The sequence below is a fragment of the Vipera ursinii genome (genome assembly GCF_947247035.1).
Source record: "Vipera ursinii genome assembly, chromosome: 7".
In the NCBI taxonomy this organism is placed as follows: domain Eukaryota; kingdom Metazoa; phylum Chordata; class Lepidosauria; order Squamata; family Viperidae; genus Vipera; species Vipera ursinii.
Window position 1 is genome coordinate 10,353,889 of NC_139521.1, and position 23,538 is coordinate 10,377,426.

Below are 23,538 nucleotides of genomic sequence, written 5' to 3' on the forward strand. Positions count from 1 at the left end.
CTCCAAGAACCTTTTGTATTATGTCATTTTTCCCAAGATGTCAATACTGTTGGAGATGCCGTTAGGTCTTTCCACATCTGACCATTAGGACCAAAGGTGAGAAACAGAGGACTGACAGACAAACAAATGTCCTATTATTCACCCAGTCTTTGCGTCCCTGCCTTCGACATAAAAACAAGGACTTTCTATCTTCACATGTTTCTTCCAAAATCTAGCTTTTACTTCAAATGCAATGAGCAACGATTGGCTTTGCTGACAGTGGAGTAGTCCATAGGTAGCACTGGTACTTACGTATATACTGCTTCATAGAGCTTTACAGCCCTAAGCGGTTTACAGAGTCAGCCTCTTGCCCCCAACAATCTGGGTCTTCATTTTACCGACCTCAGAAGGATGAAAGGCCAAGTCAACCTTGAGCCGGTCAGGATCGAACTGACCACTGTGTCACCACAGCTCTTAGTCTTCCTGTTGTATCACGGATCTTTTTATCCAGTGAGATACTCTGCTATTTTGTTATTCGCTACAGGTAAGTCCTCAACGTACGACCACAACTGAGCCCAAAGTTTGTGTTTGTTGAGTGAGGAATTTGTTAAGTGAGTTTTGCCCCATTTTACGATTTTTCTTGCCATGCTTACTAAGTGAATGATTGCAGCTGTTAAATTAGTAACACAGTTGTTAAGTGAATCTGGCTGCCCCATTGACTTGGCTTGTCAGAAGGTTGCAAAATATGTTCACATGACCCCGGGACACTGCAACCAGTCGTAAATGTGAGTCAGTTGTGAAGCATCCAAATGTACATCACGTGACCATGGGGATGCTGCAATGGTCGTAAGTGTGAACAATGGTTGTAAGTCACTTTTTCATACTGTTATAACTTTGAAGGGTCGCTAAGTGAACTGTTTTAAGTCAAGGGCTACCTATATTCTTTTAGCACCCTCTTTATGCTTACGAACTTAGGAACTTATCTTCTATCAAGGACTCTTGCAAATGTCAATTAGTATCTGCCAGGAAAAAAAATTGGTTTCAGTGTTAGGATTTATTGTCAAGCTTGGTGATGTTGTGATTCCATGCCAGACTGTGATCCCGGCAGCTGAGTCCAGGGAATCAGAGGAGGAGGGGCCTGGGGAGCCATCAGAATCGGAGGAAGGCTCTGATGAGCTACAGGACTTACAAAGTGAGGAAGAACCTGGCCCCTCCAGTCGTGATCAAGCTGAGAGCCAGCTGTGCTGGAAGGCCGAATCGGACTCAGAGGAAGCACAGCTGGAAGGCCTTAGAGACGCTCATCAACGCAGACAGGTCACACGAGTAGGTCAGAGGGAGGAAACGGGGCAACGCCAGGGGAGAAGGAGAAAGCAGTGAGAAGCCACGCCTTGCGGACTGCATAACAAAAAGGGAATGAGTGGGCAGGGCTGGTTGCTGGAGGCAACCGTTTGCAAAGAACTTCAGTGTCATCATGGTCTGTTTATGTTTTCTGTGAGTCATTTCCTGTTTGACTCGTGCTCCATTTTGCTTTTGGACAAGGTCTCCGTTGGAAAAGTGTTCTGTTGCTTTTGTTTTTCTGGCACAATTATCAGGTCTGTAACTCAAATAAAAAGGGTTTATTTTTCCAGTCTCCTGTTAAAAAGAGGGGTTTGTCTTTGTGAAGTAACAAGGACGTACGTAGGCTGGGACAGAACAGGTGATAATTAGAAAGCACACCACATAATAAAAGATTGGTGTAGAATATAAAACGTGGCAGTATGTGTCAACGAGCTGACTTAAATTTTTAATCATCAGAGAGCAGAGAGAGAAATGTGAGCTTCAGATATTATTGTAATCCCGAACCGAGAATGCAACATGGAAGATTTAGTTAAGAGATTATGGGTGGTTGCAACCTTCCTACTTTTACATTAACTTCCATTAGGGGATCCTTCAGAAGTCAAAAACTGAGAGATTAAGACAATTGGGGAACTGGCCTAGTTAATATCACTGCAAAATCTGGAAAGAAAAAGTGGGGGAGACTTGTAAATACTTGTTCTTCTTTAATTTGATCTCCAATTCTTTGGCAAAAATGTGGCACAGCAATAGCTGAATTATCCCAGAAGATGCTTGAAATCCTCTTTTTGAGAACTGGCCAGAGGACAATGAAAAATTAACTACTTTGCCCAGAATGGGCCCTTTCTGTTTCCAAAATGTAATAAAGCTGAAACCTCTTGCAAAAATATAATTGTATCTTATTTGATAAGCGGGAAGCAACTCTGGGCAGAATACAACAATCAATAAAAACAAAAAATATGTAAAATACTGATTATAAAAATTGAAAATGATTATTAAAAAGGAAAACACTCTTAAAAAATTTAAAAACTACAAAACACACACAGCCAAGGCAGAAGAACAGTGAACTAAACTTTCAAATTTATAAAAAGTCCCTATTATAGCAAGGATAAATACAGATAGTCCTCGACTTACAACAGTTCATTTAGTGTCCGTTCAAAGTTACAATGGCCCTGAAAAAAGTGACTTATAGCCATTTTTCACCGTTGTGACTTTTGCAGCATCCCCTTAGTCACATGATTGTCAGAGCTGCCCCAGCCGGGCCCTCAGGAAAACAAGACCCTGGAATCCATTGAGTTGAATCAAAAGAACTTTTACTGAGAGAAACTTGGTGCAGTAAAGTCAGGCGGAATCTGAAGGTCCCGTGCAAAGCATAAAGCAATTCTTTTGGTTTCCTAACTCCAACTCGCCTGACCAGTCCACCAGCAGCCAATGTGATGCCGAGAAGATGTTTTGAGAATGCTGAGGTGCCAGGCAGATAACAGTTCACACTCAGGGTGCGAAGGCCTTGGAGCCTGGCGAAAACCAACTGGGAAGAAGTCTGTCTCGTCTCCGAAGTCTGTCCCATCCCCTCCCTAATTCCAAAGCAAACAGCAAAGCAGAAAACCCCCCAGGCATGCTATCCCCCCTCCCCCCTCAGCACAACAGCAGGACACCAGAGGACAAATGGTGGACCCGACAGTGATCAAAACTCAGATGCTTGGCAACTGGTTCACATTTATGACCTTTGTTGTGTCCCAAGGTCACGTGACCACCCTTTGTGACCTTCTGCCAAGCAAAGTCAATGGGGAAACCAGATTCATTTACCAACCGGGCTGCTAAACCTATCAACTGAAGTGATTCACTAAACAACTGTGGTAAGAAAGGTCATAAAATGGGCAAAGCTCACTTAACAGAGGTCTCAGTTCACAACAAAAATTTGAGGCTCCATTGTAGTCATAAGTGAAGGACTACCTGTACTGCAACATAATAATAATGATAATGATGATAATGATAATCATCATCACCATCATCAGAGATGGTTCTGATCCAGAACTGCTTTGTGATAAATCTTGCTTCATTCATTTACCACAGTTCTCTTCATCACTGTCGTCTTCACAATCTGCTTGTCCATCACATCTTCTGGACGCCAAGATGCATCTTCCCGAATGACATTTGAAGTGACTTGGTGAGCATTCTGCCAGGAAAAATACAAAAAGCAATCATTTAATATTCACTGCTGGTGCTGAAGGATTTATACAAGCTATAAAAGGGGGGGGGGGAGAGAGAAAGCAGCATCCTTCAGATCATTCTGAAATGTCAGAAAACTCCTCCCAGTAACTTGAATTCTGAGACTTATCCACCTGGCCACTCTCAGTGTACCTAACCATTTATTACTTTATTAATTAAAAAAGCACTTTGCTTTTCCTGCTCCAGAGATGGTGATGTAAGTGTCAAGAATAAAACTTTGGCAGCTATGTGCCCCTTTGTTTCATCTTACCATTAGAGTAAGGATCGGGGGGGTGGAACGATAGGTGTTGCTTTAGATATGATTAAGATGGAGAAATGAAACCTCTATGATTCCGCTGAAGATTGTGAGAGCCTGAAACCTTTCCAAGGACACTGCAGCAGGTGCGGAGAGGAAGCAGACGGTTCCCATAATAAAGTGAAATTGTTTACATGGAGAAGACAGTGGGGGTTGAGTTGGAGATATTACTGTTTAATTCCATGAACTGGTGTCTGGGAACCTCAAGAGATAGTTTTGCTTCGACATTACCATGCTGTGTATTCAATAAACAGTATGATTTTCAGAAACGGAATGAACCTGGACTTTTATTGGGCTCCTCAACCTGGATGTTGACAGTAAGGTTTGGTGATATTACTAGAAAGAGCAACAGCTTAGTAGGACATTCTACTAGCTTCTGCTGCAAACTCTACGTTTTTCAAACGGAGTTTTCTTTACAGCTTAGGTCTGGAATGTTTAACTATCTAAAGTACAGGGTGCAACCTGTAAAGCAGCACAAAGATAGTCTCAGGATAGCTAAAAATCAGAACATATAATAACCCACAAAAAGAAATCTCAGAAATAAGCTGTTTATAATGATGTTCGACATGAAACACTGAATCTTAAAGTTGAAAGCTACATTACTGTAAGAATCAAAGTAAGAAAACAATTATTTTGCACCTTCCCAGATATCTTCCTTAATTAAAGGGTTGCACCATTTAATTTTAATACAAACTTAATGGAGTTAGAACTACAAAAAAATTCTATAAGCAGAGATATTCTTTTTTTTCTGATTCTAAAAAAAACAGCTTGAGAACTTGGAGTTGTGTTTCCTTAAAGGTTTTTATTGTATGTGAGACTGGGAGAAATTGGTAGACTGCATCCATTCAGGACAATGAAATAACGAATGAGGACAATCCCAGTTAGCTGTCCTAGTTCTACATGTAATTATGTTCAATCATTTATTTCTTGGCATTGCTGCCTTAAAGGTTAAATGGCACAAATATGGGGCTTCAGTAAGAGATTTGGGGCGCCATTTAGCAAAATAAAGTAAAAGGCGAATCATGCAATTCAGACCCAACTCAACTTTAGAAGAACAAATAAACCCTAACACTCTACTATAAACTTCATTTTATTGCACTGAGACTTTCAATGTGTGAAGAGAGAAACTAACTTGCTCATAAATCATCATGGTAGTCATTATGCTTAATAACATGAATACGTTTCACATTATTTTTCTTCTTTAACAAATAGATAAGCATTATCTGAATGTATTAAACCTATATCCACCAGTTACTTTCTCATGTGTGGTAATTACCACGATTACCACAGTTGCATTATCTAATTAAGTAAACTTCATTTTATTCTCTTATTTTATATATAGCATCTGACTGGAGAGAAAAAAATTAAGCGCTGGGTAATCCTTGCTCTCCTACAAGATGGAAATATTCATTACTTCGTCTCAATCCCGCCAAGACTGAGTGGCTGTGCATATTGGCATCTCGGGTCAACCAGACTATTCCATCTCTAACGATGGGGGGTGAGGTGTTACCCCCCGTTGATAGGGCTCGCAACTTGGGCATCCTCCTGGATTCACGACTCAATTTTGAAGACCATATAGGAGCCATGACCAGGGGGGCTTTTGCCCAGGTTCGCCTGGTGCGCCAGTTGCGACCCTATCTGGACCGAGATGCCCTACGCACAGTCACTCATGCACTCGTGACCTCCCGTTTAGACTACTGCAACGCTCTCTACATGGGGCTGCCCTTGAGGACCACTCGGAGGCTTCAGCTGGTGCAGAATGCGGCCACGCGAGTTGTGATGGGGGTCTCCCGATACTCCCATGTAACACCTCTACTCCACGAGCTGCATTGGCTTCCGGTTGCCCTCCGGGTGAGATTCAAGGTGCTGGTGATGACCTATAAAGCCCTAAATGGCTTGGGTCTGGGATATCTGAGGGAACACCTGCTGCCGGCATCAAGTTCCCTTCGTCCAGTGCGCTCCCACAGGGAGGGTCTTCTCAGGGTGCCACCGGTAAGAGATTGCCGGCGGACGACACCCAGGGATAGGGCCTTCTCAGTGGGGGCGCCTGCCCTTTGGAACCAGCTGCCAGTGGAGCTGAGGACTGCCCCCGACCTCCGTTCATTCCGCCGGGACCTGAAGACCTGGCTCTTCGAGCTCTCTGGCCCAGGCTGAAGATTAATCTTATTTTAATTGGGGTTTTATTTATACAGGGACAAATATAATTTTTTTTAAATTTGTTTTTAACTTTTGTATCTTGGTTTTTAATTACCCTGTAAACCGCCCTGAGTCCTTCGGGAAAGGGCGGTATATAAATGTAATAAAATAAATAAATAAATAAATAAAATTACTGGTTAAGTTAATCCAGGAGAGAAGCAACCTAGAACTAAGGAGAAACTTCCTAACAGCGAGAACAATGAACCAGTGGAACACCTTGCCTTCAGAAGTTGAGGGTGCTCCATCAATGGAGGCTTTTAACAAGAGACTGGACAGCCACTTGTCTGAAATGCTATGGGGTCTCCTGCTTGAGCAGCAGGTTGGACTCGAAGACCTCCAAGGTCCCTTCCAATTTTGCTATTTCGTTAAAAGTTGAGAAATACAAATAACCTTCTACACTGTCATCAGGCATCAGGCAAGTTCGATTGTCCGAATTTTCTTCCGGGAACTGAGCACAATCAGTATCCTCCGGCCACTGTAAACCCACAATTCCAAGAACAGATTCACAACGTTCCTTGGACTGCTCACAAAGAGTCCTGAGAAGATCAAGAGGAAGGCAGGGAGGGGGTGGAGGGAAAGAGAGAGAGAGTGGGAAATAGGTAAAAAAAAAAAACTTACATAACCACAAATATTCACATACACATACATAGCAGGTCCCACTGAAACCAAACAATTTGGAAGCCATGTGGTAGAAAAATATATACAAGTGGGTGTATATTATGATACAGGCAGTCCTCGGCTTACAAAGGGAATTGGGACCAAAATTGCCACTGCCAAGCAATGCGGTCATAAAAGTGTGACATCACGTGACTGCATTGTTCAGTAACAGAACTTCTAGCATTCCCGTTTGCCTTTGTCAAGTGAGGACCACATGGGTTGTTAAGCATGGGCCAAACGTTGCCACAACTTCTAATGTCGTGCCAACTTCTCCACTGGCTGTGTGTTGAAAGCCAGCAGGGAATGCCAGAAATTGTGTGATCACTTGACCACAGATGACTGCAACATCTTAATTGTGAGCCGGGTGCCAACCATCTGGATCGGAACCATGTGACCGGAAGCTGCAACAGCCAGAACACCAAGGACCAGTCGTAAGTCCCCAAAATTCAACCTCCTTTTCATAACTTTGAAGGGTCACTGAACAAATGGACATAAACTGAGGTCTATCTGTATATTTGGTTTAGTAATTCATTTACTGAATTATTCGATATATGCGTATGTTCCATAATTCACTAACTCAGGCCCAAAATTTCTTTTTTTTTTTGAAACGATACATAATTGTTTGGAACAGGACAAAACAGAGATGGTAAGGATGGTAAACCTACTCGAAGCATGATTCTGCCACGCAGCAATACGGTTGGTAGACAGAAGAATTTCTAGTCTGTTCCTTCAGCCCAGCATCACATACAACCCCTAATAGCCAACCATTTGTTTTGAAGTCTTGCCACCATTTCTGCTCTTCTTTCCTTGGCTTCACAAGACCACATCTTATTGTTGCCCTCCCCAACAAGGTTTTTGTTAATACAAATAATGCAACCTTTTCCGCAGAGAGAGAGAGATTTAATTCATGGATGTCCAGAAGGTCAGATATGACAGCTTAACAGACTTCATCCTATGACCATGACCTGGAGCTTTTCCCCAGCATCGTCACCAATTTGGACATTCATATATAGAGTTTATTACCTTGAATCCTCAAATAGGTAGTTCCGTATATTCTAGTTTGGAACCATTCTATATTTTCCACAACGTAGAATAGAACAGAATAACAGTTGGAAAGGACCTTGGAGGTCATCTAGTCCAACCCACCCACCCCCGCTCAGGCAGGAAACCCTATACCAGGCATAGGCAACCTTGGCTCTTTTGTGACTCATGGACTTCAACTCCCAGAATTCCTCAGGCAGCCATGCTGGCTCAGGAATTCTGAGAGTTGAAGTCCATGCGTCATAAAAGAGCCAAGGTTGCCTACCCCTGCCCTATACCATTTCAGATAAATGGCTGTCCAGTCTCTTCTTAAAAGCTTCCAGTGTTGGAGCATTCACAGCTTCTGGAGGCAGGTTGTTCCAGTGATTAATTATTCTAACAGCCAGGAAATTTCTCCTTAGTTCTAGGTTGCTTCTCTCCTTGACTAGTTTCCATCCATTGCTTCTTGTCCTGCCTTCAGGCGCTTTGGAGAATAGCTTGACTCCCTCTTCTTTGGGGCAGCCCCTGAGATACTGGAACGCTGCTATCACGTCCCCCCTCGTCCTTCTCTTCATTAAACTAGACAAACCCAATTCCAGCAAGCGTTCTGCATATGTTTTAGCCTCCAGTTCCCTGATCATCTTTGCTGCTCTTCTCTGCGCTCTTTCTAGTGTCTCAACATCTTTTTTACATCGTGGTGACCAAAAACAGAATTATTCCCTCTCATCTGAAGGAGTAAGACGACCTCCAAACTAAAGAGCTCTGAACTCATCATGTAAGCTTCCTTCGTAGCTTGCTTGGGTATTGTTAGGTGCTGGTTCACAAGTTATCATAAATCAGCGCCTGCATTTTTAGATGGAAACCAAGGAGGAAACTGCATTTCCTATTTGAATAAGCAGGATGCTCATTTTAAAACATGCTCCACAGAGAGGATATGGATGAGCGCTGATCGTTCTTTATTCCGTAAAATCTCTGATCTGATTCAAGTAGAGGTTTCAGCTAATTGTCTTCTGCCTTCCCAAAGAAAAAGATGGAGATTTGGTCGGTTCCATGTACACAGTCCCAGTAATAAAACTGGCAATGAAGGAGCAGCAGTGTGGAAGAGGCATTGTGATGGCATCACACAACTGGCGCAACGTGCCCATGCTGAAAACAGCGAAAAGGTCGAAAGATGAGGAACTACCGTACATACTGAAAGCCAAAGACAGTTAAGGAAAAGTATTACAAAGCCCAAACTAAAAACAATACAAGAATCGCATTTGCGGAATCAGCTAGTTCTAATTTACGTTTTGTTGCGTTTTGTTAATTTTAAGAGCAAAAATAATACAGCAGGTTACCTGCACGGTGGGATATGTTCGTTTGTTTGAAAATCACATTTTGGCACTAAGATGGTGCAGGCAAAAAACATCAGGTATTTATAACAGTTAGTCTGGACCAAGGCTGGAAAGAGAGAAGATTCCCAGCTAATAGAGGCTTCCTTTTGTGTCCGATGGCCTAAATAGTTGGGGTAATGAGTATAATTGTACGGCAGGTTCAGGCACAATTCCAGGGTAATGTGTTCACACTGACCTGGGCAAAATAAAACAGAAATTGATGTAATAATACAGAAATAATTACTCAAGTCTAGACTTATAGTTACAAGAGTCATATATAATAATAATAATAATAATAATAATAATATTAATAATAATAATAATAATAATAATAATAATAATAATAAATAGTAGTAGTAGTAGTTGGAAGGGACCTTGGAGGTCATCTAGTCCAACCCCCTGCTAAGGCAGGAAACCCTATACCATTTCGGACAAATGGCTGTCCAGTCTCTTCTTAAAAACTTCCAGTGTTGGAGCATTCACCACTTCTGGAGGCAGGTTGTTCCACTGGTTAATTGTTCTAACTGTCAGGAAATTTCTCCTTAGTTCTAGGTTGCTTCTCTCTTTGATTAGTTTCCATCCGTTGCTTCTTGTCCTGCTTTCAGGTGCTTTGGAGAATAGCTTGACTCCCTCTTCTTTGAGGCAGCCCCTGAGATATTGGAACACTGCTATCATGTCACCCCTCACCCTTCTCTTCATTAAACTATACATAACCAATTCCAGCAACCGTTCCCTATATGTTTTAGCCTCCAGTACCCCGATCATCTTTGTTGCTCTTCTCTGCACTCTTTCTAGAGTCTCCACATCTTTTTTACATCGTGATGACCAAAACTGTATGCAGTATTCCAAGTGTGGCCTTACCAAGGCATTGTAAAGTGGTATTAGTACTTCACGTGATCTTGATTCTATCCCTCTGTTAATGCAGCCTAGCACTGTGTTGGCTTTTTTGGCAGCTGCAGCACACTGCTGGCTCATATTGAAGCGATTGTCCACTAGGACTCCGAGATCCCTCTCACAGTTACTACTATTGAGCAAGGTACCACCCATACTATACCTGTGCATTTGATTTTTCCTGCCTAAATGCAGAACCTTACTTTTTTCACCATTGAATTTCATTTTGTTAGATAGTGCCCAGTTTTATACAAGAAATCTTACAAAAACGAAACCTGGCTAGAAATTATTTTCTCTTTGATCCAATGAATTTTCCTACACCCCACCCCTCCACACATAAGGACCATCACCAGAGAAACTACAAAGTAAGAAAAATAGACACATATATTGAATTCTATTGTGTGCCAACTTCAGTTTCTGGCTTGAACCGTACAGGTTTAAATTAACAAGAGTGCAGATTCAGAGCGCGAGCTCTGACATCTGACCGTTTGTTCCTTCTTCCACAATGTATTTTGAGAAACTACGAAACAAGGACAGCTCAGCTGGAAGAAAAGACAGGAAGCATGTGAGAATAAAAACTTGGAAAAGATACACACAAACATTGTCTTTCTACAGGCAGTAACATGTGACACTGCTTTTTTTTGGTCTGATCAAAACCTTTTCATTTATGTGATACATGACAATTGATCCTCACAAATAACTAAACGTGGGGTTTTTTTGAAGTGTGCCATTGCCAGTAATATTAATTAAGTATGTATGTATGTATGTATGTATGTATGTATGTATGTATGTATGTATGTATTTATGTATTTATTTATTATTTTGACTCCTATACCACCCTATTCCCGTAGGACTCAGGGCGGTTTACAGGGCAATTAAAACCATACAATACAAAAGTTAAAATAAATTTAAAACAAGTAATTAAATTTAAGCCCCAAAATTAAAACTTTAAAACCCAATCAAAAACCCCTCAGTCTAGGCCAGACAGCTCAACGAGCCAGGTTTTAAGGTCCCGGCGGAATGAACGGAGGTGAGGGGCAGCCCTAAGTTCCATAGGAAGTTGGTTCCAGAGGGCAGGCGCACCCACAGAGAAGGCCCTCCTCTCTGGGAGTCACCCGCCGGCAGTCCTTCACCGGCGTTACCCTAAGAAGGCCCTCCCTGCGGGAGCGCACAGAACAATGGGGAGTTGATGCCGGCAGCAGGTGTTCGCTCAAATAATCCGGACCCAAGCCATTTAGGGCTTTATAGGTCATTAGCAGCACCTTGAATCTCAATAGAAACACAAAGGCTATTACAAAAGTGTACAGAAAAGGCAACAATTCAAAAAGCAACAATTTGTGATGGAACTTGCTGATACGGCTAAATTGATTTTATTTTTAATCAGAGAAAAGACAATATCTAAGTTTTTTGCTGGCTGAAAACCTTTCAGATTTTTTTTTACACGAAATAGAAAACAATGAACTTATGGTTGATGGTTCTGATAATCAGAGAAGATTATAGGAAAAAGAGACATGATATAACCATGGATTAAGAGATAAATTTATTGTTGTTAGCTGTGAAGTCATGTACGACCCATCGCGACCCTATGGACAATGTTCCTCCAGGCCTTCCTGTCCTCTACCATCTTCTGGAGTCCATTTTAGCTCACGCCTACTGCTTCAGTGACTCCATCCAGCCACCTCATTCTCTGTCGTCCCCTTCTTCTCTTGCCCTCAACCTTTCCCAGCATTAGGCTCTTCTTCAGCGAGTCCTTCCTTCTCATTAGGTGGCCAAAATATTTGAGTTTTAGCTTCAGGATCTGGCCTTCTAAAGAGCAGTCAGGGTTGATCTCCTCTAGGACTGACCGGTTTGATCGCCTTGCAGTCCAAGGGACTCGCAGGAGTCTTCTCCAGCACCAGAGTTCAAAGGCCTCAATTCTTTGGCGCTCAGCCTTTCTTATGGTCCAACTTTCACTGTCATACATTGCAACTGGGAAGACCATAGCCTTGACTATACGCACTTTTGTTGACAGGGTGATGTCTCTGCTTTTTAGTGTGCTGTCTAGATTTGCCATGGCTTTCCTCCCGAGGAGCAAGCGTCTTTTAATTTCTTGGCTACAGTCCCCATCTGCGGTGATCTTGGAGCCCAGGAAAATAAAATCTGTCACTACCTCCATTTCTTCCCCATCTATTTGCCAGGAATTGAGAGGGCCGGATGCCATGATCTTGGTTTTCTTAATGTTTAGTTTCAACCCAACTTTTGCATTCTCCTTCTTCACTCGCAACAAGAGGCTCTTTAGTTCCTCTTCACTTTCTGCCATTAGAGTGGTATCATCTGCATATCTTAGGTTGTTGATGTTTCTTCCGGCAATCTTAATTCCAACTTTTGATTCATCTAGCCCCGCCTTTCTCATGATGTGCTCTGCATATAAGTTAAATAGGCAAGGCGACAGTATACAGCCTTGCCGGACTCCTTTCCCAATTTTGAACCAATCAGTGGTTCCGTGTCCAGTTCTCACTATTGCTTCTTGGCCCACATATAGGTTTCTCAAGAGACAAATAAGATGGTCTGGTATGCCCATCTCTTTAAGGACTTGCCAGTTTGTTATGATCCACACAATCAAAGGCTTTAGCATAGTCAATGAAGCAGAAGTAGATGTTTTTCTGGAACTCTCTAGCTTTCTCCATGATCCAGCGTATGTTGGCAATTTGATCTCTAGTTCCTCTGCCTCTTCGAAATCCTGCCTGTACTTCTGGTAGTTCTCGATCCACACACTGCTGGAGTCTAGCTTGTAGGATTTTAAGCATAACTTTACTAGCATGTGAAATGAGAGCAATGGTGCGATATAAATTTATAATTGCATGTAATTATAAATGGTGTAAAGAAGATTGAAAGCTGCTTCTATTTTTGCTTTCTTTTCGGGTTTTTTTTTCCTTCTTTTAGCTTTTCCTTTTCTTTTTTGTAATTTACATTAGTTTGCATTAGTTGTTATCTTCCTGCTTAAAAACCTTTTATAAAAATCACAAAGCAAGGCGCTACTTACTGCAAACCACTTGGCTGCTGTTAATGTCACAGAGCGGAGACTGGCTACAAGAATCAGGACAGGAAGTTGAATTACATTTCTGATCTCTTGCATGGCATAATCTTTGGCCTAGAAGAACAACAACAACAAAATCTTATCTTTATCGGTGAATTATATAATAACACAATAGCCATCTGGCTTCCAAAATTCTGTTCATTGTCACAAGCTATATAATTTAATTTAATTTAATAACACTTATATACCGCCCTTCTCCCTGAGGACTCAGGGCGGTTCACAGGGCAGAATAAAATAGCGAATACAAACATTAAAACAGGATTAAACAATAGCCCTAGTTAAGAACAATATAAATACAACGCTAAAAACCCCCAAAAAAATTAAAAAGCGAGAGATAAAACAACCCCAATACTCCCCCTCAGGCTAGGCCGGCTTGTACAAACAGAAATGTCTTAAGATCGCGACGAAAGGAGCGAAGATCGGGCGCCGTCCGGAGCTCTACCGGTAGCTGATTCCACAGCTCCGGAGCGCCCACAGAGAAGGATCTCCCCCTGGGGGCCACCAATCGACATTCTCTGATCGGTGGCACCCTGAGGAGGCCCTCTCTGTGGGAACGCACAGGGCGCAGGGAGCTTGATGCCGGCAGCAGATGTTCCCTGAGGTACTCCGGCCCCATGCCATGGAGTGCTTTGAATACCGTTACCAGTACCTTGAATCTCACCCGGAAGGCAACTGGCAACCAATGCAGCTCACGGAGCAGAGGTGTAGCGTGGGAGTATCGGGAGACTCCCAACACCACTCTCGCGGCTGCATTCTGTACCAGTTGGAGCTTCCGAGTGGTCCTCAAGGGCAACCCCATGTAGAGAGCGTTGCAGTAGTCCAGACGAGAGGACACGAGCGCATGAGTGACTGTGCATAGATCATCCCGGCTAAGATAGGGCCGCAACTGACGCACCAGGCGAACCTGTGCGAAGGCCCCCCTAGTCACTGCTCCTATATGATCTTCCAAGGTGAGCCGTGAATCTAGGAGGACCCCCAAGTTGCGAGCCCTATCTACGGGGGGTAATGATTCACCCCCCATAGCTAGAGATGGAATGTCCGAGTAAACCCGGGATGAAGGTATGCAAAGCCACTCAGTCTTGTCGGGGTTGAGCTGGAGTCTGTTCCTCCCCATCCAGACCCGAACCGCCTCCAGGCAACGGGACATCACGTTGAGGGCATCACTGGGGTGGTTTGGGGTCGAAAAGAAAAGTTGGGTATCATCAGCATACTGATGATACCCAACTCCAAAGCCACGAATGATCTCACCCAGCGGCTTCATGTAGATGTTGAACAGGAGAGGCGAGAGGACCGACCCCTGAGGAACTCCACAAATGAGAGACCTCGCGGTCGACCTCTTTAAGAAGGAAAAAAAGTCTTTAAGAAGGAAAAAAAGACTATGCCTTTTCTCATTTCTTGGCTATGATTATTTCTAATCGGTTATTATAGATGCAAACAAAAAAACATATACTAGATCAGTGATGGCGAACCTTTTAGAGACCAAGTACCCAAACTGCAACCCAAAACCCACTTATGTATCATCGGGTGCTGGATGGGCATGGGCCTTTGGGTGGGTGTGGCCAATTGGGTGGGTGTGGCCCATTGGGTGGGCGTGGCTGCAGTGGTAACGGCAGACTGGGTGGGACTCAAAAGTTAAATCAATCAATTCTAACTTTGCGAGAATTTTATTTTCCCCCGCAAGAAGTTAAAATTGATTGATTGAACCTTTTTTTTTGCACATGGCAGCGGAGGCCTTAAGCGAAAAGGTTTTATAAAACCCAGCTGAAGGCCTAGGACTGGGGCGATGGCGCACGTGCCCACAGAGAGGGCTCTGTGTGTCACCTGTGGCACCCGTGCCATAGGTTCGCCACTACGGTACAATTTGTAAACTTTATTCTTCTTCTGCAATAATGCAATTTATCTGGATCCAGGTTACCTGAGAAACCATCTTGCCTCAAGGGGATTGGCCCATCCCACACCATTAGAAGGGACAAGTTCCGGTAGGATGAAGGAGAAGAGCTTTTTCTGCTATGGCGTCTACCCTCTGGAACATTCTGCCCCCACAAAGTGAGATCCATCCCATCCTCTTGTTCTTCTGGAAGAGCCTTTAATCCTGGCTCTGCCAACTGGTCTGTGGTCCTCAGGGGGGCATTCCAGACTGGAGACAGTTAATGGATTAAGAGAAAATTTCTTAATCCCTATGAAGATTCTCAATCATCCGGTCATGGTTGTCCCAAAAGTGTTTTTTCAAAAGGCAACTGGACTTTCTTTGTTTTTCCTTGAAGACCTTTCGCTTCTCGTGCAAGAAGCTTCTTCAGCTATTAGTTGTTTTCTTGCAGATGTTTCATTACTGAAACTAGGTAACATCATCAGCACTGATGATGTTGCTTACTTCTTTTGGTAATGAAGCATCTGCAAGGGAAAAAAAAGCCACCCAAGAACGGAGAACGTCAAGGATCCCTCAAGAAACATTGGATGGAACTGGTTTTCTACTCTCTTTGGGTTACTATCTTGGAAGAAAATGTTGACTTCTCCAACGCTAATGTTTTGATGGGATTTCAATCAGCATGCGATGCTAAGGTATAACTGTCTACATCAGAGGTCTTCAAACTTGGCCATTTTTATGACGTGTGGACTTCAACTCCCAGAATTCCTCAGCCAGCCATGCTGGCTAAGGAATTCTGGGAGTTAAAGTCCACACGTCATAAAAGGGCCAAGTTTGAGGACACCTGGTCTACATCTTCTACGGGACCCATTAATATCTAACACAATGCATTTATCAAGGCATACATTCCTCTACTGTAGTATTTGCTACTTAGGATGGAAGTTGTCTCTGGGTAAAGGGATTTGTAAGAATTTGACTGTCATGGACAGAAGAATATAGATGATTTAAATTTGTTCAATGTCTAACTTCTCCAATGTAAGAATCCACTAAATTGGATTATCTGAAGCCTAGAACGAGCAATTTTGTTGCTAAACTGATGCTACACTAAGTAGGGTAATTGAGTTATTTGACTCAAAATGTCAACTCTCAAGAGCTCTTTTAGAAACAAAATTCTTAAATATCAAACAAAAAGAGGTTCTTCTTTTTAATAAGAGCAGACCTTTTATTCCTACCATAACTGTATTATGCTTTGTCCACAAGAAATTTTTATTCAAGCATGGGCATATCCTTATACATTCCATTTGCCAAATGTGTGTCCACAAATAAAACTTATCATTCTATTTCATCTTGACTTTAGGCTATATATAAAAAAACTTTTCTCTAGGAAAATTCCTCAGTGTTGATAAATTTAATTCAGGATAACCAGAAATAATCTTTTCTGGAAAAGAAAACACAGAGAGCATTTATCATCTCATGATGTACCATAGCAGCAACACAAAGGAGACATCCCTCAAACATCACAAGATAAGAAAATCTATTTTTGTACTGCTTCAAGAGTTTGAACACTGATACAGCGAAAAATGTCCCTTTTGTTGTTGTTGTTTCTGCCATCCTATCCCTACACACCCACTTCCAAGAACGCATAACAAAATGTTCCAGGAGAACATTTGTTAGAGAATCCAGTAGATTGGTCCAGAAGATATATGGATGTGGGAAGTGATGGCAGTTGAGTCTTGCCCAGGGCCCGCATAAATGAGCCTCATCTGAGCATGAAACCAAGAAGGTGATACAGCAGTAACTTCTGCAGATAGGACTATGAAATTGCTTACCAGTTCTGTGTGAAAGGGTTTTTTTCCCCCTCTAACACACGCTGATGCCCTTTATTCAAGAACAGCATGAGTTATCAACCCTCCTGGGAAATTCACTAGGCAGATATCAAAATTCACAACAGTATAGCTAACTTCAATTTACTTCAGCACTTCATAGGAGGAAAAGGTAAAAACAGGGTTAAGGAGATGTGGAAGAAAAGTGTAAATGTGATAAATACATGTTCAGAATGTCTATGGAGAGTCACAGTCATCCAGGACATGGTTTGTCCCAAAGCTGCTTTAAGGCATATTTGTCCATCAAGCTAAACGTAAATAGTGAAGCAGAGACTGACGAAGTACATGATTCTGGACATTTCAATCTTAGTGTATATAATTATACTACTTTATAATGCCTTGGTAAGCCCACACTTGGAATACTGTATCCAGTTTTCGTCACCGCGATGTAAAAAAGAAATTGAGACTCTGGAAAACGTGCAAAGAAGAGCAACAAAGATGATTAGGGGACTGGAGGCTAAAACATACAAAGAATAGGTTCCCGGAATTGGGTATGTTTAGTTTAATGAAGAGAAGGATGAGGGGTGACATGATAACAGGATTCCAGTATCTCAGGGATTGCCCCAAAGAAGAGGGAGTCAAGCTATTCTCCAAAGCACCTGAAGGGCAGGACAAGAAGCAACCGATGGAAACTAATCAAGGAGAGAAGCAGCCTAGAACTAAGGAGAAATTTTCTGATGGTTAGAACAATTGATCAGTGGAACAACCTGCATCCAGAAGTTGTGAATGCTCTAACAGTGGTAGTTTTTAAGAAGAGATTGGACAACCACTTGTCTGAAATGGTATAGGGTTTCCTGCCAGAACAGGAGGTTGGACTAGAAGACCTCCAAGGTCCCTTCTAACTCTTGTTGTTCTATTCTATTCTGTTCTATTGTTCTGTTCTGTTCTGTTCTTCTCTTCCTTTCTGTTCTACTCTAACTCTACTCTAATTGGATCAGATATGTTGTGTAGTATTGTTGCCACGGATTCTTTAGCTAGTCTTGGATCTATGGATGTAAAAAGTGCTGAGACATTGAATGGAATCATAAATATCATTTTCTGCTTTTAGGTCTTTGATTTTTCTGGAGGCATTATAGATGGGAGTTCATAGAATATTGTTTCCCCTCTGTATGATGTGAGTCATGGGAGCAGTACTATACAACATACCCAACCTAGCCAAATACACTAAGATTGAGCAATCCTGAGCTAGACACATTCTCTTGCATTGGCACTTTGTTCAACACTGGAAGAATAATACAATCCAGACAACATCTGACTGGAGAATACACAGCGATAGCAAAACTAAGAGTATATATAGACAGCAGAAAATTAAATTTAACCAAGAATGTTTCCCAAATATACAATATATCAGGCAGCTTGCTAAATTTAACCACCTATTGTCTGGATTTCAAGGGGGCCTAAATGCTAACAAATACCACAGATCAGCAAATGGATTAAAAGAGGCGAGACAGAAATCAACAGGTTTTTTTCCCTTCTTTTCTTTCTGTTAAAATTATTACTACCTTCTTTTGCATTTTAGGCATTTTAACTCTTAAGTACTTTAACTTTAGTTAAACTGCTTTGTCTATGTATTATTTCCTTTTACCAATATATATACAGAGACACACACGGTAGAAACACAATGAAGAACTTAATCCAAGACTGAAGTTCAAGACTGAAATTATTGTCGTTTAGTAGTAGTTCTTTCTTTTTTAATCTTATAGTCAACTGTGGATGGGAAGTTAAATATAATTATATAATTGTAATATGACATCCCAAATGGCAATTGATACTGATAAAATATTTACTTTTTTAGTTTAGATAGTTTAAGCTTTTTAAATTGACAGAAAGTTAATACTTTTAATCATATAAACATCAATGCGCTGAAATGTATCGAAATAATACGGTGATATCATACGATAAAAGAAACAAAAGTGGGCAGGGGAGAAATGGCAAGACAGATTAGGTCTAACCAAAAAACACACACCCTTATTGACAAGGAGGAACAAATCAAAACAACGGTACATAGAAAAATAGTGTCTCTCTGCAGAAATATTATAAGACTCCAAACCCATATGACGTTCTCACAATGTATGGTGTTCTAAGTCAGGGCTTTTCAACCTTTTCACCCATTGTACCACTTTTAGGATATGGAAACATCTGAGTACCACCAGTCGCCTAGCAAGGTGTCAAAAACTTGATGACCAAAAAAAAAAAAAAAAAAAAAAAGGAAAAAAGTGATGAAGTACAAGTAGTCCTCGACTTACAACAGTTCACTTAGCGACTGTTCGAAGTTACAATGGCCCTGAAAAAAGTTCCCAACAAGCCACAGCTGAGCAAGACAACTGCCTGCCCGCCCGGCGGTGCTCTTCCTCCTGTCCGAGGTTTTCATCGTTGTGAGCATTTCTGTTGAGGATTGGCAGCAGGGGTGGGGGTGGGGTGTTTGGTTTTTATTCCCCCCCCCCCTCTGCTGGGTGGTTGCAGCAGGTTTTGGTCACTTCACATGACCCTGGGACACTGTGACTGTCATAAATATGAAACAGTCGCCAAACATCTGAATGTAAATCACAAGACCCTGGAGATGCTACAACATTCCAGCTGATTGGCACTTCTTCTATGCTCAGAAGCACCAGGATCAGTGCCGAGCTCCAGCTGGAGCCTGGCGCTGATCCTGGAGCTTCCGCTGAGCCCTGACAGCCCTGCAGCTCCAGCCGTCTCTCGCTCAGGCTCCTGCGGTGCTGCCACCGGTTCAGCTCATTCCCCTCCCCCGCTACCACTCTTCTAGGATGGTCGCGTACCACCTGCCAGGTGCCAATGTACCACAGGTGGTACCCGGACCACTGGTTGAAAAGCCCTGTTCTAAGTTATAAAGCACCTGAACTCTGGTTATTTATCAAACGAACTATCTCAGCCACCACCCTCCAAAGAACCCACAGAACAAAAGAAATACAATTTTCCAGAGGAAGCTCTTAGATCTTCTTCTCCAGCGGTTTAAGCAGGGAATGGCATAAGCATGCCCTTACTTCCACTGCAGTTCTCTTCATCACTTCCATCCTTGCAGTCATTGTCTCCATCACACTGGAAAGCACTAGGGACACACTGGCCATTTCTGCACTCCACCAGTCCTTGGCTATGGCATGCTGAAAACAAGAAGAGGTTCTGATCACTTAACGGAGATTTCCTATTTCTCATAAATTACAACGAGTTGCTTCATTCATATAGGGATACAACAGAAAACCTACAAATACAAAATGGGATTAAAAATAGGATAGTTTCTGTTAGCCTGTTGAAATAATGAGGAGATAAGCAAAGGGCCAGTTTTTAGCAAATATAAACTTCGTATTGAAATGGATACTTTTGGATAATTTTATTTATTTATTTATTTTAATTCCATTTATATCCCGCCCTTCTCCGAAGACTCAGGGCGGCTTACAAGCTTAGCAGTAGCCTTCATTCTATGTATATGCCTGCTTATTAGGGCTTTCACACACACCCCAAGCGGCATTATTACAAAGTCAGCTTAATTGCCCCCAACAATCTGGGTCCTCATTTTACCTACCTCGGAAGGATGGAAGGCTGAGTCAACCTTGAGCCTGGTGGGATGCGAACCTGCACTAATTGCAGGCAGCTGGTGTTACTTAAGGAGGCATTAGCCCACTGCTCCACCACTGCTGGATAAGATACCTCACATAAGATTCGCAAGGAAATCTACCAAATATGAAGATACTACACTTAAACAGTCTGTTATCAAAGCACAAAGTATCGACTAACTTACAACAATTGACTTCATCTGATTTGTCTAGGCAGTCGGGATCACCGTCACAGATCCATTCCATTGTTATGCATCTCCCATTTCCACACTGATGCTGAGTAACTGGATTACAATCTTTAATAGATAATATTGATAAACACAGACAATATTTCTTCATTACTTAATATATAACTGGCTAGCAGGATATTAACTTAAGAAATGCTCTTCCTTTTTTCTCAACACTGTAAGTTTAATAATTAAGAACATGATGCAGCAACACTGACCAGAATTCAGAGTATTATTTTAGCTATATTAATTTTCAGTTTATTTTCCAGACTCAACAGAGTATTAAAATGCTTTTGTTACAAACGCGGTGGTGTACAAAGAAAATCTACACAAAATGTTTTACAGATGGCACTTAACACTGGTGAGGTTAGCAAAAATGTTGAAAAACGTATCTAGCAACTGTTGGAAATGTAGACAAAAACCAGACACTTATTACCATCTTTGGTGGAAAATGCCCCAAAGCCAAAAGATTCTGGTCAAGAATACATATACGGTTAGAGATAATTACTAAAAACATATAGATTTTAAGCCAGAATTATTTTTGTAATTTTACATGTATTAACTGAAGCGAGAATTGTATATTGGTCTCATTGGCTTGGCTTGATAACAAGAAACCGAAGGAAATTCTAAATATAAGTCTCCTAAGATTAGTGCACTTTATGATATTTTATTAATAATTATGAAATGTCCTAAACAGGTTTTTACTAATGTAGTATACCACTTGGCTAAACAGTTATGTTAAGTACATAACATAGCCACAGTCAGTCTTATAAATTTCTTACCGGTTGTAGAGTATCTATATGAATTTGTATAGGCCTCTCCATTGAGACCTGAATAGTACGCAGAGACCATGAAGAACAAGCTTAAACCTTTTGATCTGTACGATCAAATACTGCTAATTCGTACTTCTGTGCTAATTCTTGGCTTCTGTCTGCTCCAGAATTGAATATGGAGAGAAGGAGCTGCAATTTTAGAACAAGCATAGGTTTCTGTGGTACTGTGCCTGCTCTTTTGGAATTAAACCACTTCCTCCACGTTTTTAAAATATGTTTTTCCTTTACCACAATTCTGTTCGTCACTAAGATCTCCACAATCATCATAACCGTCACAAACAAAGGTATAATTGACGCATCTTCCAGTGTGGCAGCGGAAAAGCTCTTCACTGCAATCTGCAAAACAGAAATAATACATTTTTTTTAAAAAAAACTTTGAAGTAAGAAAGTCCATTTGCCCCAAGCGAAATATTAACTCGTTTCTGCTGTTTTACGAAATTATTAGATAACGCTTAAAAGTAACGCTGGTTTCATTCTTTCAACAGCATAACTAACAAGGAAAGTTTGAAACTACAATGAAAAGGGGAAAGCTTCAACCTCTACTACTGCTTTTCATAGGGATGCTATATACTTGGCGGTTATTTGTGACATATATGTAGGGGTGTGGGTCTCTACCTATGTTGCATATAGTACGTTTAGGTGTGTGTCATGTAGGTGTTTCACTTTGAGAGCAGGCAACTAAATTTCACTTTTTGATGTGTACCGTTGTGCCCACAGTAAAAACAAAACAAATAAGAATAAGAATAAAGGTTATCTTATCTTAACTGAAGCTAAATACAGGTAGTCCTTGACGTATGACCACAATGAAGCCCAAAATTTATGTTGCTAGGCGAGACAGCTGTTAAGTCCATTTTGCTTCGTTTTACAACCTTTTTTGCCACAGTTGTTACGTGAACCAGTGCGGCTGTTAAGTTAGTAACACGGTCATTAAGTGAATTTGGCTTCCCCACTGCCTTTGCTTATCAGGTGGCGGCAAAAGGTGACGCTGGGACACCTCAACCGTCGTAAATATGAGTTGTTTGCCAAGCATCTGAATGTAAATCACGTGACCATGCAATGGTCATGCGTGAAAAATGGTCATGGGTCACTTTTTTCAGTGCCACTGTAACTTCGAACGGTCACTAAACCAACTGTTGTAAGTCGAGGACTACCTGTGCAACAAAGGTAATGTTAGTACTCATAGTACTCTGAAGAGCTGACATCTCTCTTTTGGCGCTTTAGGTAACTTACTGCAATGTATTTCATCACTCCAGTCGTCACAATCATTAAAGCCGTTGCACTGCAGAATCCTCGGGATGCAAACCCCACTTCTGCACAAGAAGTTGTCCTCTTCTTCACAATGTACTAAAAAACCAAAAACAAGGAACAGGATAATAAGCTTTTCTTAGACTGAAAAACCAAAAAGTACATCTCAACATTCCTTTAAAAAGGGCATTAGATAACCACAAACTCCAACTGTTAGCAAAGCTAAGGAAGACTGTAGAACAAATGGAATATTAGCTAATAGAAGTTGCCATTCACATCCCAGTAACGCCCTACTCTAAATATTTCAATCTCTGGGGTCCTACGACAGTGGAATGACGAATTGGATGAAGACCAATGGCATTTACACTGGACCCTAGCGAGCAAAATGAAATTCAATGTGGAGAAAAGGAAGGTTTTACACTTAGGCAAGAAAAACCAAAGGTACAGTTACAGACTAGGACTAGGTCAGGGGTAGGCAACCTTGGCTCTTTTATGACTCGTGGACTTCAACTCCCAGAATTCCTGAGCCAGCCATGCTGAGGGGAAAGGGAGAGGTTTCCAAGCTGAGCCATGCTGGCTCAGGAATTCTGGGAATTGAAGTCCACGAGTCATAAAGCGGCCTAGGCCAGGGTAGGCAACCTTGGCTCTTTCATGACTCGTGGACTTCAACTCCCAGAATTCCTGAGCCAGCCATGCTGAGAGGAAAGGGAGAGGTTTCCAAGCTGAGCCATGTTGGCTCAGGAATTCTGGGAGTTGGAAGTCCACGAGTCATAAAAGAGCCAAGGTTGCCTACCCCTGGACTAGGTGAACCCTGGCTCAACAGCAGTGAGAGAGGTTTTGGAGTCCTAGTGGACAATCATTGAAATATG

General features: G+C 41.8%; 1 protein-coding gene across 1 annotated transcript in view; it reads right to left on the reverse strand.

The window, feature by feature from the left end:
* CORIN (corin, serine peptidase) overlaps window positions 1-23,538 on the reverse strand; it is a gene marked incomplete at both ends in the record, with an annotated part of 107,446 nt that overhangs the window by 37,712 nt on the left and 46,196 nt on the right. Inside the window, 8 exons of the mRNA XM_083368064.1 lie at window positions 3,380-3,487; window positions 6,422-6,567; window positions 9,046-9,277; window positions 12,995-13,102; window positions 19,798-19,914; window positions 20,550-20,660; window positions 21,653-21,760; window positions 22,655-22,768. Of these exons, the coding sequence (XP_083224190.1) occupies window positions 3,380-3,487; window positions 6,422-6,567; window positions 9,046-9,277; window positions 12,995-13,102; window positions 19,798-19,914; window positions 20,550-20,660; window positions 21,653-21,760; window positions 22,655-22,768 (1,044 nt within the window). The remainder of the gene's footprint in view (window positions 1-3,379; window positions 3,488-6,421; window positions 6,568-9,045; window positions 9,278-12,994; window positions 13,103-19,797; window positions 19,915-20,549; window positions 20,661-21,652; window positions 21,761-22,654; window positions 22,769-23,538) is intronic.